This window comes from Thalassophryne amazonica, chromosome 18 (assembly GCF_902500255.1).
Source record: "Thalassophryne amazonica chromosome 18, fThaAma1.1, whole genome shotgun sequence".
Taxonomy (NCBI): Eukaryota; Metazoa; Chordata; class Actinopteri; order Batrachoidiformes; family Batrachoididae; genus Thalassophryne; species Thalassophryne amazonica.
In genome coordinates, this window is record NC_047120.1 from 3,860,243 (window position 1) to 3,879,906 (window position 19,664).

At 41.9% G+C, this 19,664-nt stretch overlaps 1 protein-coding gene across 2 annotated transcripts in view; it reads right to left on the bottom strand.

Annotated features, from left to right (window-relative positions):
* The window catches only part of LOC117530228 (NLR family CARD domain-containing protein 3-like), a 133,280-nt gene that overhangs the window by 93,507 nt on the left and 20,109 nt on the right, over positions 1 to 19,664 (bottom strand). For both annotated transcript variants that reach the window (XM_034193156.1, XM_034193155.1), the window contains exon 3: positions 1,008 to 1,124. In XM_034193156.1, the coding sequence (XP_034049047.1) occupies positions 1,008 to 1,124 (117 nt within the window). The remainder of the gene's footprint in view (positions 1 to 1,007; positions 1,125 to 19,664) is intronic.

A 19,664-nucleotide genomic window follows, 5' to 3' on the forward strand; every position in this document is an offset into this window, starting at 1 on the left:
GAGGTTCCAGCAGCATTTTATAGCAGCACACAGGGTAAGAAGCACACAGAGTATCAAAAGTGAAAGGAAAAAAGTAAAAGTTTGCAAATATAAATAAAAATGCACAATATAAATACCAGACATACCGATCAGTACTGGTTTACACAATATAAATACCAGATATACTGATCAATACCGGTTTACTGGCTAGTACTGTTCCTCTCATTCTCATCCTCTGTCTTCCTGTTACCCCCCCGAGTGACGAGTTGTACAGTCTGATGGCCTGAGGGACAAAGGAGTTTTTCAGTCTGTTGGTCCTGCACTTGGGAAGGAGCAGTCTGTGGCTGAAGAGGCTCCTCTGGTTGCTGATGACGGTGTGCAGAGGCTGACTGGCATCGCCCACAATGTCCAGCAGTTTATCCAGTGTTCTCTTCTCTGCCACCGTCAGAGAGTCCAGCTTCATGCCAACCACAGAGCCAGCCCATCTGATCAGTTTTCTAGCATCCTTGAAAGCAGCAAACCAGTGAAGGCTTTGGACTTTGAAAACTAATAAGTCCAAGAATCCAACATGGATCAGGTTCCCAAAGTCTAAACTGTGCCTTTTCTACTGCAAGGCTAGGAGGTTCTCTCAAAACTTCCTGATGTAAAGTATCTTATTTTTGTAGAAACTGATATATTCTGTCCAACTGGTAGATTCCTCAAAATGTCAACAAATCAAATTGTTCTTCTCCTGCTCATTTAAACAAGTTAAATCATAAAACACAAAATCTGACAATTTCCTACCAGGTCCTTGTGTTTATTCTAATACATTAATACAGATCAAACTAAGTTTTGCGATGGAGACTCACAGTTTGATTGTGACTGCAGATGTTTCCTTCTGAAAACTGAAACTTGGGAAGTAGCTTAACAACAACAAGAATTGTTGAAGCCATTACAGTTCAAATGTTAACAGCAAACACACTCTCAGCTGTTCTGTGGATGGTCGTGACATCATAAAGACAAACATTCTAGCATCAGTCAGTGCTCACTTCTTTCCAGCAGAGGGTTGCTGTTCTTTAAAAACAGGAGGTTCTTCCATTGACCAGTCACTCTTTAGGGACACACAGCTGGCTACAGGTACAGATGAGTCTGGACTCTGAGGGAAGCTGAAAGAAAACACCCCAACAATTTATTAAAAATTATCAAACACGGTCATTAATAAAGTTTATATATATATATATATATATATATATATATATATATATATATATATATATATATATATTACAGTTGACTTTCCTGTCCATCATATAAAAACCTCTGTTGAAAATCAGTGAAGCTATCTGAACAGTTTATAGCAGTTATATATGTAGTCATCGTTTAAGACATTGATTGATTGGTTTCACCCTACAGATGATTGTGAGTGAGTGAGTGAGTGAGTGAGTGAGTGAGTGAGTGAGTGAGTGAGTGAGTGAGTGAGTGAGACAGAGTTGGCACAGTTATTCTACACTCAACAAAAATATAAACGCAACACTTTTGGTTTTGCTCCCATTTTGTATGAGATGAACTCAAAGATCTAAAACTTTTTCCACATACACAATATCACCATTTCCCTCAAATATTGTTCACAAACCAGTCTAAATCTGTGATAGTGAGCACTTCTCCTTTGCTGAGATAATCCATCCCACCTCACAGGTGTGTCATATCAAGATGCTGATTAGACACCATGATTAGTGCACAGGTGTGCCTTAGACTGCCCACAATAAAAGGCCACTCTGAAAGGTGCAGTTTTGTTTTATTGGGGGGGGGGGGATACCAGTCAGTATCTGGTGTGACCACCATTTGCCTCATGCAGTGCAACACATCTCCTTCGCATAGAGTTGATCAGGTTGTCAATTGTGGCCTGTGGAATGTTGGTCCACTCCTCTTCAATGGCTGTGCGAAGTTGCTGGATATTGGCAGGAACTGGTACACGCTGTCGTATACGCCGGTCCAGAGCATCCCAAACATGCTCAATGGGTGACATGTCCGGTGAGTATGCCGGCCATGCAAGAACTGGGACATTTTCAGCTTCCAAGAATTGTGTACAGATCCTTGCAACATGGGGCCGTGCATTATCCTGCTGCAACATGAGGTGATGTTCTTGGATGTTGGCACAACAATGGGCCTCAGGATCTCGTCACGGTATCTCTGTGCATTCAAAATGCCATCAATAAAATGCACCTGTGTTCTTCGTCCATAACAGACGCCTGCCCATACCATAACCCCACCGCCACCAGAGACGGCTTATGGCAGAGAAATGAACATTCAATACACGAGCAACAGCTCTGGTTGACATTCCTGCTGTCAGCATGCCAGTTGCACGCTCCCTCAAATCTTGCGACATCTGTGGCATTGTGCTGTGTGCACAATGCCACAGTGTGCCAATCGGAGGTCACTAAAATTAACATTAAATCGGTGTGTAACTTTGCAAAAACAATGTCGGACTCTGTAGTTTTCTCTGGGCCCCTCCCCAATTGGACCGGGAGTGACATGTTTAGCCGCATGTTCTCCTTGAATTGCTGGCTGTCTGAGTGGTGTCCAAAAAAAAAATGAGGTGGGCTTCATAGATAATTGGCAAAGCTTCTGGGGAAAACCTGGTCTTATTAGGAGAGACGGCATCCATCCCACTTTGGATGGAGCAGCTCTCATTTCTAGAAATCTGGCCAATTTTCTTAAATCCTCCAAACCGTGACTATCCAGGGTTGGGACCAGGAAGCAGAGTTGTAGTCTTACACACCTCTCTGCAGCTTCTCTCCCCCTGCCATCCCCTCATTACCCCATCCCCGTAGAGACGGTGCCTGCTCCCAGACTACCAATAACCAGCAAAAATCTATTTAAGCATAAAAATTCAAAAAGAAAAAATAATATAGCACCTTCAACTGCACCACAGACTAAAACAGTTAAATGTGGTCTGTTAAACATTAGGTCTCTCTCTTCTAAGTCCCTGTTAGTAAATGATATAATAATTGATCAACATATTGATTTATTCTGCCTTACAGAAACCTGGTTACAGCAGGATGAATATGTTAGTTTAAATGAGTCAACACCCCCGAGTCACACTAACTGTCAGAATGCTCGTAGCACGGGCCGAGGCGGAGGATTAGCAGCAATCTTCCATTTCAGCTTATTAATTAATCAAAAACCCAGACAGAGCTTTAATTCATTTGAAAGCTTGTCTCTTAGTCTTGTCCATCCAAATTGGAAGTCCCAAAAACCAGTTTTATTTGTTATTATCTATCGTCCACCTGGTCGTTACTGTGAGTTTCTCTGTGAATTTTCAGACCTTTTGTCTGACTTAGTGCTTAGCTCAGATAAGATAATTATAGTGGGCGATTTTAACATCCACACAGATGCTGAGAATGACAGCCTCAACACTGCATTTAATCTATTATTAGACTCTATTGGCTTTGCTCAAAAAGTAAATGAGTCCACCCACCACTTTAATCATATCTTAGATCTTGTTCTGACTTATGGTATGGAAATAGAAGATTTAACAGTATTCCCTGAAAACTCCCTTCTGTCTGATCATTTCTTAATAACATTTACATTTACTCTGATGGACTACCCAGCAGTGGGGAATAAGTTTCATTACACTAGAAGTCTTTCAGAAAGCACTGTAACTAGGTTTAAGGATATGATTCCTTCTTTATGTTCTCTAATGCCATATACCAACACAGTGCAGAGTAGCTACCTAAACTCTGTAAGGGAGATAGAGTATCTCGTCAATAGTTTTACATCCTCATTGAAGACAACTTTGGATGCTGTAGCTCCTCTGAAAAAGAGAGCTTTAAATCAGAAGTGTCTGACTCCGTGGTATAACTCACAAACTCGTAGCTTAAAGCAGATAACCCGTAAGTTGGAGAGGAAATGGCGTCTCACTAATTTAGAAGATCTTCACTTAGCCTGGAAAAAGAGTCTGTTGCTCTATAAAAAAGCCCTCCGTAAAGCTAGGACATCTTTCTACTCATCACTAATTGAAGAAAATAAGAACAACCCCAGGTTTTTTTTCAGCACTGTAGCCAGGCTGACAAAGAGTCAGAGCTCTATTGAGCTGAGTATTCCATTAACTTTAACTAGTAATGACTTCATGACTTTCTTTGCTAACAAAATTTTAACTATTAGAGAAAAAATTACTCATAACCATCCCAAAGACGTATCGTTATCTTTGGCTGCTTTCAATGATGCCGGTATTTGGTTAGACTCTTTCTCTCCGATTGTTCTGTCTGAGTTATTTTCATTAGTTACTTCATCCAAACCATCAACATGTTTATTAGACCCCATTCTTACCAGGCTGCTCAAGGAAGCCCTACCATTATTTAATGCTTCGATCTTAAATATGATCAATCTATCTTTGTTAGTTGGCTATGTACCACAGGCTTTTAAGGTGGCAGTAGAGGTGCCAGAGGAATGGTCTATTTGAAGAGTTTCAGTCAGGTTTTAGAATTCATCATAGTACAGAAACAGCATTAGTGAAGGTTACAAATGATCTTCTTATGGCCTCGGACAGTGGACTCATCTCTGTGCTTGTTCTGTTAGACCTCAGTGCTGCTTTTGATACTGTTGACCATAAAATTTTATTACAGAGATTAGAGCATGCCATAGGTATTAAAGGCACTGCGCTGTGGTGGTTTGAATCATATTTGTCTAATAGATTACAATTTGTTCATGTAAATGGGGAATCTTCTTCACAGACTAAAGTTAATTATGGAGTTCCACAAGGTTCTGTGCTAGGACCAATTTTATTCACTTTATACATGCTTCCCTTAGGCAGTATTATTAGACGGTATTGCTTAAATTTTCATTGTTACGCAGATGATACCCAGCTTTATCTATCCATGAAGCCAGAGGACACACACCAATTAGCTAAACTGCAGGATTGTCTTACAGACATAAAGACATGGATGACCTCTAATTTCCTGCTTTTAAACTCAGATAAAACTGAAGTTATTGTACTTGGCCCCACAAATCTTAGAAACATGGTGTCTAACCAGATCCTTACTCTGGATGGCATTACCCTGACCTCTAGTAATACTGTGAGAAATCTTGGAGTCATTTTTGATCAGGATATGTCCTTCAATGCGCATATTAAACAAATATGTAGGACTGCTTTTTTGCATTTACGCAATATCTCTAAAATCAGAAAGGTCTTGTCTCAGAGTGATGCTGAAAAACTAATTCATGCATTTATTTCCTCTAGGCTGGACTATTGTAATTCATTATTATCAGGTTGTCCTAAAAGTTCCCTAAAAAGCCTTCAGTTATTTCAAAATGCTGCAGCTAGAGTACTGACGGGGACTAGAAGGAGAGAGCATATCTCACCCATATTGGCCTCTCTTCATTGGCTTCCTGTTAATTCTAGAATAGAATTTAAAATTCTTCTTCTTACTTATAAGGTTTTGAATAATCAGGTCCCATCTTATCTTAGGGACCTCGTAGTACCATATCACCCCAATAGAGCGCTTCGCTCTCAGACTGCAGGCTTACTTGTAGTTCCTAGGGTTTGTAAGAGTAGAATGGGAGGCAGAGCCTTCAGCTTTCAGGCTCCTCTCCTGTGGAACCAGCTCCCAATTCAGATCAGGGAGACAGACACCCTCTCTACTTTTAAGATTAGGCTTAAAACTTTCCTTTTTGCTAAAGCTTATAGTTAGGGCTGGATCAGGTGACCCTGAACCATCCCTTAGTTATGCTGCTATAGACGTAGACTGCTGGGGGGTTCCCATGATGCACTGTTTCTTTCTCTTTTTGCTCTGTATGCACCACTCTGCATTTAATCATTAGTGATCGATCTCTGCTCCCCTCCACAGCATGTCTTTTTCCTGGTTCTCTCCCTCAGCCCCAACCAGTCCCAGCAGAAGACTGCCCCTCCCTGAGCCTGGTTCTGCTGGAGGTTTCTTCCTGTTAAAAGGGAGTTTTTCCTTCCCACTGTAGCCAAGTGCTTGCTCACAGGGGGTCGTTTTGACCGTTGGGGTTTTACATAATTATTGTATGGCCTTGCCTTACAATATAAAGTGCCTTGGGGCAACTGTTTGTTGCGATTTGGCGCTATATAAAAAAATTGATTGATTGATTGATATTTTCACTTTGTAAAAATGACAGAGCTGAAGTTAATGTTAATAAACTGTCCAGAATTAGTTTGGTTTATAAAGCAAACCATGAATCATAGGGGAGGTGATGGTCTAGTGGTTAAGGTGTTGGGCTTGAGTCCAGAAGATCATGGGTTCAAATCCCCGCCTGACTGGAAAATCACTAAGGGCCCTTGGGCAAGGTCTTTAATCCCCTATTGCTCCCGTTGTGTAGTGAGCGCCTTGTATGGCAGCACCCTAACATCGCGGTGAATGTGAGGCATAATTGTAAAGCGCTTTGAGCGTCTGATGCAGATGTCTGATGTCAGACGCTTTGAGCGTCTGATGCAGATGGAAAAGCGTTATATAAATGCAGTCCATGAATCAAAACGTCTTTGCTTGTGATGTCTTCTGCCACACATCTGTGCTGTTTCATGTTGAAAGTAAATGACACTTCCTGAGTGTCATTTATTGTCATGAGTGGGCACTTCCTGAGTGGGCAGGGTGCACAAAGACAGAAACTCTGACTCGTTGTTCTTGTTGGATTTGTGATCGCCTTTGATTTTCCTCAGAAGCGCCGGTGGAGCTTAAACTCAAAACTGGCTTATCAGTAGCTAACACTGTACCAGAGCCAATACTAAAAGTTAGCGGTTAGCTGTCACGTCCACTAAATCTTTTAGCGGTTTATCGGTTTAGCGTTATAAAAGTTATCTTTTCACTTAGCGGATTAGTGGTTATCAAAGCTAACTTTTTGGTTAGCTGTGCGCACCACTGCACAATTGTGACAGAACTTGAGTTGGAGGCAAAGCTGCAGTGGGACATCTGGCCAGTGATCACACACACGAAGCGTGCGTGAGGACTTATATTGGACCTGAGCATGTTCTCTGGCTGGCATTCACATGCATGATACGTGCGTGGGGGCTTCTTTGATGATGTGGACTTTACATATGGAAATTTTTACAACTGGGTGAGTGGCCTGTGCAGGTTTTTTCCTCTTTTGTTTTGACTTCTCTTCAGCGGAGCTGGTAGTTTTTATTATTATTTTATTGTCTTTGAGAGAGTCTGTTGGAATTAGGATCTGGATGTATGCAGTGGTGGGCACCTATAACCAAAAAATTAACTTCGATAACAGATAATCAGATAACTGAAAAGTTATCTTTGATAAAGATAAAACAATAAACCACCCAAAAATGTATCGGAAGTTACAGATAACTGATAAATTCCAGTGTTGTCTCTGGTACATTTGCAACTACTAATAAACTGAATTTGAGTTTTAACACCACGATCACCTCTGGTAACAGCAAAAGCGACAACAAACCCAAACAATGAGCCCACACTTCTGTCTTTGAACAGCTTGCTCCCTGCTGGAAGCTTTTGTTTACCACATGGCTTCCAGCACAGATGCAAGCTAAGCGCAGCCACAAAGCCCAGTTCTCTACTAATCACAACGCTCCGGTCAGGTGGAGGTCTTGGAAAATAAAGTCATGCTGACTTATGGTTTTGATTTATAAATAACATTAATACCGATAGAATAACTCCATTAATGTCAATTCTGTCATTTGTACAAAGTTAAAATATAACATATATCTTTTAATGCTGAATAATGCACTAATTCTGAGGTTTTGTAACAAACACAGACAGATCACAAAGGATTCTGGGTAAAATGTGCCTCTGCTAAACACTGATTCGTTCAGTCATTCATTATGTAAACCAACACGTTAATGTGATATGTGTCGTGTGTTGGTGTTTACAGATAAATGTGCTTTTGTAAAATATTCAATTTTTTTTATTTGTAAAAACAGGCATTTTTACAGAGCCCTGGAAGTGTCATCGCAAAATGTTTTGCATGTGGAGAGAATGTGCGCACATTTTATGATATTGTAAAACGTGCACTCAATATTGTCTTGACACATAAATGTTGGCTATTCGCCCTATTGACGTTTCAAATCCCACAAAACCTCGGAGAGGTCGCCACGCTGCAAGATCTCAGTAACATTGAAAACTGCATTGAGACTCTCTGATCGGGCTGCACTTTAACCGCTGCACACAGACAACACCATTAACATCACGACATAAAATTATTTTTATATTGTGCCTAAAACTCTCGTGAATATATTCTCTGGGTTTATAGATGTTGTTATTGTGTTTATTTCATGGAAACATGCGAGAATCACAGGCTGTCTCTCCGTTATTTTCAATGGGAGCTGCTGTGAGCTACACTCGCTTCCTGATCATGTCGTTCTGGAGGAAAGTGAAGTTTGCTCTTTAACGTCTTGATTATTGTTCTTTACAACACTGTTTGTCCTCTTTGTTTGAGACTAATATATATGTCTGAAATTCGGTTTGCGTTTATTAAATTCCACGCAGATTAAACGTAACAGACACAGATTATTTGTTATAATTGTTTTAGCAAGTTTTCAGGGTATCATGCAGCAGTCTCTTATTAACATGACAAAAAGCATTAAAAAAATACATTTTTGTAGTATAATATTAATTTACAACTGTCATCGTATTGATTCTCTATATGCTGTTGACTGCAGTGACTCTCTGGCACGCAAGGGATTATGGGATATGTCAATAGGGGGAATGAACACTACTGGCCAGTAGATGGCAGTAGAGACCTTGAAAACTTGCCAAAACAAAATTCCAGATAATCCGTGTTTGCTACATTTAAGATGCGTGGAATTTAATAAACGCAGACACAATAACAACGTCTATAAACCCAGAGAATATATTCACGAGAGTTTTAGGCACTAGAGTTTAATGCTGTTGTCCGTACAGCCTAATCAGAGTGTCTGAAATGCATTTCTCATGTCGTGAACATACTGAGATTACCCTATCCTACCCATAATGCACTGCTGGGCACAGCATATATCCACACTAAAACCTTAAAAATTAGTGCATTACTTTAAAACTAAAACATATATCTGATATTTTCACTTTATAAAACTTCAGACGTGACATTAATTTAAATAACTTGTCCAACATTAGTTTGGTTAAAAGTTGAATCATAAGTTAAAAATGTATGCTTCTGGATGACTTGGGTGATATTGCCCACGTATCAGTATGGGGTTAAGAGAAATTAGGTTTTTTTTTTTTTTTGGGACCAGTTTTCCTTTGTCTACAGAGGATGGAGTGGTTTCTTCTTAAAGCAGCTCTTCTCTGTTTTGCAGCGGGTAGAACTACACATCAGCTATGAAACATTTAATAGGTGCTCAACTGATTTTAAGTTTTATAAATATTTGTAGCTGTTCAACTTTATTTACCACGTTATCGGTCTAAAAATTATCGGACAAAAATTTATCGCAAGATAATTAGTCCGATAATGGTTTTTAAAGTTATCTAAAAAGATAATCCGATAATGAAAACATTATCTTCGATAATTATCGTGTTTCAGATTATCGGAACTGTGCCCACCACTGGATGTATGTGCGTGCAGCCCAGCACGCTGTTTTATTGTGCAGCTCTCAGCAGTTTTATTGCTGCTGTGAACATGAATGTGGAATGTCTCCACAACATTGTTTTTCACAGGCTGCATGATCACATAGATGTATTTTTTGTTTTTAACAGTTAAATACAACAGTTATAAGTGCTTTGTTTTAATTTCAACAGGCTGTGTTTATGACTGATGGCCACGCAGGTGCACTAAATCTTCTCACGGTTGCTGCTTTTACCGTGACTGCATCAAAATTAACAGCTATCACTTAAAAACAAGTCATCATAACACGACATCATACTTATGTAAACTTTGGAATAAATTTGTGGCTCAATTGTTAATGTTAGCAGATACATTCCCTTCAAGCATGCACTGGGGCATTTCCAATTGCTACATCACCACTGTCAGAAACACTCAAGTATTCACGAGTACTTTGTTTTCAGAAGTTTAAATTATCACAGCGTTTCTTTATTCAGGTCTGTGATGACCTGATCAGCGGAAAAAAGTCCAGCGCAGCTGCTTTCTGATCAGCAGAGCTGAAAGCAGCCTGCGCTTTAAAGAGTCACAGCTCTCCATTCATTCACAGCAACATTTTCCACAGCCAATGTCATCAGCATTCTGTACACAATGAAAATGGTCCACAGAGATAAAAAAATGAAAATAAAAAATAAAATAATGTTTTATTACTCTGACCCACACCACATGGTGTAGTACCAACCAGAACCACTAGGTGTTAACTGGGCTGTCGGCGGACGCTGGATAATTGTCAAAGTGTGACAGCTGCATTAATTTATTAGACATACAACAGTGTGCGCTAGAGTTTTTAAAACGGCCGGCATACGTAGGCTAAATCATCAAGGTGTGACAGGGCCTTAAATTGTTATGATTTCCATGCAACATGTCGTTTAACTTCTATTACTGTGTTTTTATACGTAATCAAAGATGAAATTTATGCTCCAATTGAATCTTTTATGTTTCTTCCATGTGATCTTATGAGGCTTCCTTTTTCATAATCTGTTCGTGTGGTGCATGTTTAAATGTTATTTGTTGATTATTAAGGAAACGTCATGGTGGAAACAGTGTTGTTGATAATCACTTCCTTTTTCTAGAATGGGTTTAGAAGATGACTTCGGTCAGCTTATAAACTGTTAGCCGAAGAAGAAAGAAGGTATATGTCATTTATTGCATCTGAAGTGTTTTTAAAAAAACTTGCCATCAGAAGCAACCTCATGCCAAATGGGAAGAGCCTACAACCACGCGTGTAGCATTCTTTAAAAAGAAGTGAACACAAAGGAGCTCACTCTTCCCTGGATTATTCAGATCTCTTCTCTTAAGCTCTTAACTTTCCTTGACCCTCCTGAAGCCCTGGTCCCACCAAATAATGAATAATGAGCCACGCAGCATGTTTTTTGTTTTGTTTTTTTTTTTGCTACGAGAAGACTTATTCAATTATCGTGGGAGAATAGTGGCTCTGAGAGGCTCTTAGAGGCATTCATTAATGAGGCTCATGCATCGCGATAATTTCAAGATGTTCAAAATTTAGCAACAACAGCGTGGGGCAGTTTGTGTAGGAGGTACTACAATGACTAATAAGGTTTTAGAGGCATGTGAATGGTGAGGACAAAGCTGTTAAAGCCCATTATCCCAGTGCCTGGCAGCTACAAGGACCTAACAATTTTTATTTTTTTTTTTTGTCACAGAGAACTGAGTGAACACATAGAACTGCTGCATTTGACTCTGGAACACAGGTGAACAGCAGCCAGGTGCACAGTGCACACCAGCCAGTAGCATGCCAAAGTCGTTATCCCCGTAAGAATTTAATATCCCCTGGCGCGGGAGCACGCACTCACTCAGTGCAGCGTCTTTTTTTTTTGTTTTTGTGACAAAATGTGATATCTTGAATGGATCCCGTCAATTGAAAATCCACACTTTAAAGGGACCGAGTGTGGAAGGGCTGGAGGTTTGGACCAAACCCATGCCTAAACGTGCACCAATGTCACATTAACATGATGCTACATGGATCATATGTGGCTTGATGTGGATCATATGCGGCGACATGAGCCATTTGAGGCTCAAATGACTCACTAGAGGCTGATACCTGGCACATGTGAGGTACAGAGAGGCGCCTTAGTAGCGGATACGTGATGGCTTAAAACGTGGCCCATTCTTCAAATAATCGCTGACAGACCCATGCATGGCTCATTATTCATGGCTTATTATTCGGTGGGGCCGATGCTTTGGTCCTTATTCTGAGCTCGTGGCTTTTGTTTCATTGTTTTAATCCTGCATTTCATCGCTAACTTCTGCCAATAACTTTTAAGACCTAAGTCAAGTCCTGTGCATTTTGAAGACAACTTCATAGCTGGGTTTTTCAACTTAAGAGCGAATTTGGAAGTCTCCAAATTCTTCCTTTTCCGCTCAATGCCAAAAGTTTTTTTAAGTTGAATTTTTTGCCATAACTTTCTTTTCCAAGCCTTGAACTTTTCTCTAAATGTTAATGAAGACTTTAAATAGATCTTCCACAGGTTTTGTAGTTTAATGGCGTAAGCCCCCTTTAGAAGTTTCAGAAAGGAATCTTTCTGCCCCTTCTCCCTTCTCTCCGGGGTTTCAATGGACTTCCCTGAAATCTGATTGGACACAGATGATTGACATGTCAAAGCACCACATGTCTGATTGAAAGAGCTGCATTTTCAAATCAGTGTCATATTGACTGCTAGGTTCCTCCTGTCCAGTAGTTTGTGCTGTGTACCACAAAAAGTTCTAAAGTAGAAGAAGAAAAATGTTTGCTTCAGATTTGAACTGAACACATCGTTTGAACCATGGACTTCTAATCACACCAAACTTATATTGGTGAGTAAACGACCGTATTTTATGCCAGAAATGAAGTCCAGGTTGTTAAAAGCAGCATTTCTCCATTAATTCGGGTTATCTTATATACATGTTTAAGCTAACAGACAACAGCTGGTTCATGCTCTGTTGGCTTATTAGTGCAGCAGATCACTGAAACAATCCTTCAAATGGTGATACAAGCATCAAATTCAGCACAAATACAGCTGGAGCAAAATTAATGGAACAACTTTAACTTTTGACCCGTGTACAAACTGAAACTGACCTTTGTCACCATTCTTATCACTTATCATGTTTCCATCCCCTGACTTGTCTAAAAAAAAGTGGCAATAAAACTGATTATTATTTACAGGTTTTATCACATTTTAGAGATTTGCTTTCAGTTTGAGTTTGAGGTAGATCATTTTAGAAATTTTTATTCTTTATTTTTTGTTTTTCTTGTATTAAAATGGCATAAACAAATTAAAATGTGTGAAATTCCAAGTGTTCCAATACTTTTGGAGGGCACAGTATCCTAACCTTATGATGAGTGCAAAATGAGTGTGGTATTATTACTGTTTTGTTTAAGAATGTTTAATTTTCACTGTTGCTACACTTTGTGTCAAATCGTAGTCATATCATATATCACACTGATATGAAAATTCAGTAAGGTATATCTTCTATTATATATTCCAAATCTAAGGTGGAACTCTACTAGTGTTTACTAAGGTACACCAAAATATCTTTAAAGAAAAAGAAAAAAAAGAGTAGAGCTACTTAGGTGCCTCGTCTTGAGAACCAGGGATGGTAGGTTGAAAAGCTTTTTTATCCCAAGGGAACTCTCCCTACCTACCTAAGCGGCACAAGAATATGGACAGCATGTATATAAGTGACATTTACATGACAATTTATATGACAATATTGAGAGATGATAATTTGGAGATATTGTACAGCCCTACTGTTAACTAGCTGAAAACTTTGAATATTAATTTACATCTACATTTAAAAAATGCTTAAAGTGGCAGGGGGTTAAGAGCGATGTAAATGGGGGTGGAGGAGTTAGCTGAAAAGCAAAAAAAGAAAAATGCTTAAAAAGGTGGGGAGTGTGGGGGCAGAGCCCCTCTAGAAGCTGAAAGGCTAAATAAACAAAACACTTAAAAAGGCAGGGGGTCTGAAGCTAAAAGGTTTTAGTCATGCTAATGCTCCCCAAGAACAATTTTACTGAAAAAAGTCTGAAGGACCTAAAGGACATGGTTAGATGCGAGGGGCTTTTCCAGGCATGTGAGAGGCAAATAAAGAAAAATGCTTAAAAAGGTGGGGGGAGGGGGGGGTCTGGGGAGGGCGGAGCCCCCCAGAAGCTGAAAGGTGTTTGCTATGCTAATGCTCTGCTGAAGCATTTGCTTAAAATAAAGTCTGAAGGACCTAAACGACATGGTGAGATCCTGACGACCTTCGCTCATTCATGTCAACGACATATGCGTATTAAAAATAAAAATAGAAGGGAAACTGTGTTTGATTCTTCTCCTCTCCACATCCATGATTCCAAAAATATTTCAGTAAGCTCATCTACAGGTATGTAAGAGGCAAATAATGAAAAACGCTTAAAATGGCTGGGGGTGAAGAGGGTCCTGGTTGGGGAGTCTGGGGTTTGAAAGGTTGAACACTGAAAGGTTTTAGCCATGCTAATGCTCCCCAGAACCATTTTCTGCAGTGAATTTGCAAGGAAAGTTAGGGAGGATGGAGGCAGCGGTTTATCCAACTTCTTACAAGCTGGACAAAATCTATAATCATCTGCCAGCAGCTTCTGTTCCTGTGTGAGTCTTCTCCAAAAACTGGAGAGAACAGGAACAGACACCCAAATCCCCTTCATTTTGTACAATATGGTCCTAACAGTCCATAGTTGAACAAACACTTCACAATTTATATCTCTATTACATACAGTATTTTATGATGGAACAATCACATTATAACACAAGTATATCATTAATGACAATGCTGGTAAAATAAAATTATGAGTAAATCTGATGATCATTAATGACAATGCTGGTAAAATAAAATTATGAGTAAATCTGATGTAAAATATATTGGTCTTGATTTAGATCAGACCATATCTGGCAATCTTACAGCTGAGAAAGTGATCAGCAAGTCACATGCAAAATTAAAGTTCTCAGACAAACAGGCCAAAGATTTGGATTTGCATATGAAAAAACTTCTTCCATCAGCCTTGATACAGTGTCACAGAGTATGCCAGTGTAGCCTGGTATTCTGGCCTGACCAAGCATAACTAGGGGAGGTTGCAAATTATGCAGTGGCCAAGTGGTTAATGCGCTTGGTTTCAGTTCAGAAGGCTCCGGGTTCAAATCCCACCCCTGCCACATTTCTCCATGTAATGTGGAGTTGCGTCAGGAAGGGCATCCGGCGTAAAACCTGTGCCAATTCAACATGCAGATCCAACTTGGATTTGCTGTGGCGACCCCGAGTGCAAACAAGGGAGCAGCCGAAGGGACTTACTAAGATCATTTACTTTCTCCTCTCTGCATAACCATATCACCCCAATAGAGCGCTTCGCTCTCAGACTGCAGGCTTACTTGTAGTTCCTAGGGTTTGTAAGAGTAGAATGGGAGGCAGAGCCTTCAGCTTTCAGGCTCCTCTCCTGTGGAACAGCTCCCAATTCAGATCAGGGAGACAGACACCCTCTCTACTTTTAAGATTAGGCTTAAAACTTTCCTTTTTGCTAAAGCTTATAGTTAGGGCTGGATCAGGTGACCCTGAACCATCCCTTAGTTATGCTGCTATAGACTTAGACTGCTGGGGGTTCCCATGATGCACTGTTTTCTTTCTCTTTTTGCTCAGTATGCACCACTCCGCATTTAATCATTAGTGATCGATCTCTGCTCCTCTTCCACAGCATGTCTTTTTCCTGGTTCTCTCCCTCAGCCCCACCAGTCCCAGCAGAAGACTGCCCCTCCCTGAGCCTGGTTCTGCTGGAGGTTTCTTCCTGTTAAAAGGGAGTTTTCCTTCCCACTGTCACCAAGTGCTTGCTCACAGGGGTCGTTTTGACCGTTGGGGTTTTTACGTAATTATTGTATGGCCTTGCCTTACAATATAAAGCGCCTTGGGGCAACTGTTTGTTGTGATTTGGCGCTATATAAATAAAATTGATTGATGATTGATTGATAACCCCAGACCCACATAGGCTAAATGGTCAATATTTCCCTCGAGCTCAGAGTTCAACAAATAAATTAAATCACATGTTTAATATAGTAAATAAACAAGCCCCAAATAACTTGGTCACTTCTTTTAAATTTACAGCTGCGCAGCACAATATTAATACTCTGTCGAGTACCTTTTCTCTGGTCAATCCTCAGGTGAAGACCTGTGGGGCTTCATCCTTCAAGTACACTGGAGCTAAACTATTTAATGGTCCACCTCATCAATTTAGAGTTTGTGAATCAAAGCCTATTTTAAAAACAGGATCATACAGTTTTTATTCCAAGAATTGGCTCAACAAGAGAACAATCAATTTATTTATTATTGCAAAAAAATAAAGAATACTATATGGGGCCATTATTGTCGCAAGAGTATTTGCAAATGCGTATTTTGATCTGTGCGTGTGTATCCATGTGTCTGTGAAAATCGGGCCATTCGATTGGATGTGTTCTTACACGTGACTTTTGCTACAGTTCTGCCATGTTAGATCTGTAAATGCGTGCAGTGATGTGTGTGTGTGTGTGTGTGCGCGTGTGTGGTGTGTGTGTGTGTGTGTGTGTGTGTGTGTGTGTGTGTGTGTGTGTGTGTGTGTGTGTGTGTGTGTGTGTGTGTGTGTGTAGAACTGTCTGTGTGCCTCCACAAGAGGGCGCAAGCACCACTGATATTGCTCACCACTGTCGTTTTAAGCCTGGCTGGTCCCTCAAGGAGATCAAAATACACATTTGCAAATGCTTTCCTACAATAATGGCCCCATAAATGTCCAAAAGACAAATGTCGGGCTGGAAAAGACGAGACAATTTTCCAAGTAAACGATGCAACAGTGTATAGTTTATGCTGGACATACAGCATAAAAAACACACAGCCTTGTTTCTGCCCCTGAGACCATCCACCAATCACAGACGGGGACTCACACAGTTTAATTTCCATCTAGGATCTATAAATGAATGGTTATCGGAGCCAAAACCTCATTCGTTTCATTAAATGCAGATTGCATAGCTGCGATTCACTGATTATCATTTTGTTTCTACTTAAAACTGCACCTCAGTCATCATCTATCTCAGCGACAGATATCTGAAGCTTGTGTACAGCAATCACTTCCACATAATTCCACATATTCATCATGAAAGATGGAGGAAGCGATCAGAGTGCCACGGCTACACGAGGAGCTAGCTGATGCGTTCACTACGCGTTGGTCATTTCAAAGTGACACTGAGTATCGCCTCATTTCTGCTTAAAACTGACTTTAGAATGATTTAAGAGGTTTTACCTTTATCATCTGATGGTTAATAATCATATTAATCCATTTGATTGCTTTGGGTGAAGAGACTCCATCTCAGACAAGCAGCTGAGCTTCAAAATGATGCATGCGCAGTTGAGGCAGGGCGGACCAATTTTTAGGGGCGGACCGTTCAGTCTGCGACACCTGTCTCCCCCACAGCTGCTTCACATTCCCTAATCACATCACCTGTCATTCATCTGTTTATTTGTGTCACTATTTTAGTCCTGCACTGTTCCCCATTGCTATGCCAGATTATTATTTGACACCTCCCTTCCTGGGAGGGGAGGAAGCCGGTCAGACCTGGCAAGGCCCAAACGTATCATGAGGTCTGCTGGGAACGACTGGCGGAACCCTCTGTCAGCGAGGTCTTCAATCCCACCTCCGGGAGAGCTTCTCCAGATCCGGGGAGGTTGGAAGACATGGAGTCCGAGTGGACCATGTCTCCACCTCCTTGTCCATGCGGCCGCTCGTAGCTGTGGTCACAAGGTCTCTGGTGCCTGTCACGGCGGCAATCCCCGAACCCGGTGGTGGACACCGGAAGTAAGGGATGCCGTCAAGCTGAAGGAGTCCTACTTATCTTTGTTGGTAGGTGGGACCCCAGAGGCAGCTGACAGGTACCGGCAGGCCAAGTGTGCCGCAGCCCGTGCGGTCGCAGAGGGAAAAACTCGGGTCTGGGAGGAGTTCGGGGAGGCCATGGAGGAGGACTATCGTGTCGGGCCTCGAAGAGATTCTGGCAAACCGTCCGACGCCTCAGGAGGCGGAAGCAGCTCTCCACCAGCACTGTTTTACGGTGTGGGTGGGAGCTGTTGACCCTGACTGGGGATGTTGTTGGGCGGTGGAAGGAGTACTTCGAGGATCTCCTCACTCCGTTTGTCATGTCTTCCGAAGAGGGGCAGAGACTTGGGACTCAGAGGTGGACTCATCCATTACAAGGATTCAAGGATTCAAAGGATTCAAAAGAATTTTATTATCATATGCACATAGGAACATGTTCCTTGCACAATGAAATGTGTCTACTGCATTTAACCCATCCTAATTGCCAGTTAGGAGCAGAAGTTGCCTTTAGGCGCCCGGGGACCAGCTCCAGATGTACTTCCCTGCCTAGGTCAACAGCAGGGCTGAGCAAACCATGACCGGCTCTTTACAGACAACACACACAACACACATGAGCCGGCCCGGTACATGAACACATATAAAAGCACACCAAGGTAAAAACGTGGGATAGAAAAACTCTTCATAGCTGCTGCATTACACAGCAGCAATTGCAGGTGGAAAAAAAAACCCATCAGCACAAAAAACAATGATCACACACCACAGACAGGATACGAAAGACGACAATCGAGATTTGAAAGTCCAGTTTATCAGAAAACCCGGAGGCAGCCTTTAGGCGCCGTCACGGCCTTGTTCATCCATCTGGAAGGAGGAGGGGGCTCAGCCCTGAAACAGTTCACTGTCCACAGTCAACGTCAGAGCTGGAGAAAGCTGAGGAGGGAGAGACTGGGGAGCGAGGCTTAAGTGTTGTCCTTCCTTCAAGAGTTTTTATCGCAGCCCTTGAAGTGCAGCTGTGTTTTGGAAGCACAATGAATCCCGATTAGCAGACGCCTGAAAGATTCCACAGTCTGAGAACAGAGTGCTCTCAATACATCTGAATGTAGAAAGGATGCGGTCTTACTGACGGTCAAAGCGGTTTTCCAGCGCCACTATCTTACCGGAGATGGTATCCAACGCGCGGTTAACACCCGCAGATTCAGCTGACACTGCCCTTCCAATTGAATCAATCATGTGGGGCAGCCTGGACGGGCCAATTACAGCTGCTTCAACCTTCTTGAGTTTCCGGTAAACCAGCGCTATGCCTGCTCCACACAGCAGAAAGCCGGTCACCACTGAGCCAAATATATACACATCTTCGACATCCTCCACAGACAGCGTGTAAAGGCACATGACCTGCCATCTCCTCCACGAGTCCATCACGTAACCCATCACATGTGTCCTGGCAGGACAGGTCGGGTCCTCCGCCCCCGAATGTCTTGTACAAAAAATAGTGTCAATTGCGTTCAGAGACCACTTTAACAGATCCATTTTTGTCGTTTTCCAGAAGAGCAAAGCTGCAGCCTCACAGACAACACGCCACAGAAGCAGGAAAGATAAGGAGGGAGGGAGAAGAGAAAAATGCGTCCGTCTCAGCTGAGTGCAAGATGGCAAAAAAAAAAAAGGCAGAAGTCACCAAGGTGGCTAGAAAGCTCCTCGGTGGCAAGGCTCCTGGGGTGGATGAAATCCGTCTTGAGTACCTTAAGTCTCTAGATGTTGTGGGACTGTCTTGGCTGACACGCCTCTGCAGCATCACGTGGCGATCGGGGACAGTGCCTCTGGATTGGCAGACCGGAGTGGTGGTCCCTCTGTTTAAGAAGGGGGACCGGAGGGTGTGTTCCAACTATAGGGGGATCACACTCCTCAGCCTTCCCGGTAAGGTCTATTCCAGAGTACTGGAGAGGAGAATTCGACCGATGGTCGAACCTCGGATTCAGGAGGAGCAGTGTGGTTTTCGTCCTGGTCGCGGCACACTGGACCAGCTCTACACGTTCCATCGGGTGCTCGAGGGTTCATGGGAGTTCGCCCAACCAGTCCACATGTGTTTTGTGGATCTGGAGAAGGCGTTCGGCCGTGTCCCTCAGGGCACCCTGTGGGGAGTGCTCTGGGAGTACGGGGTCCGGGGTCCTTTGCTAAGGGCTATCCGGTCCCTGTACGACCGCAGCAGGAGCTTGGTTCACATTGCCGGTAGTAAGTCAAACCTGTTTCCAGTGCACGTTGGCCTCCACCAGGGCTGTCCTTTGTCACCGGTTCTGTTCATTAT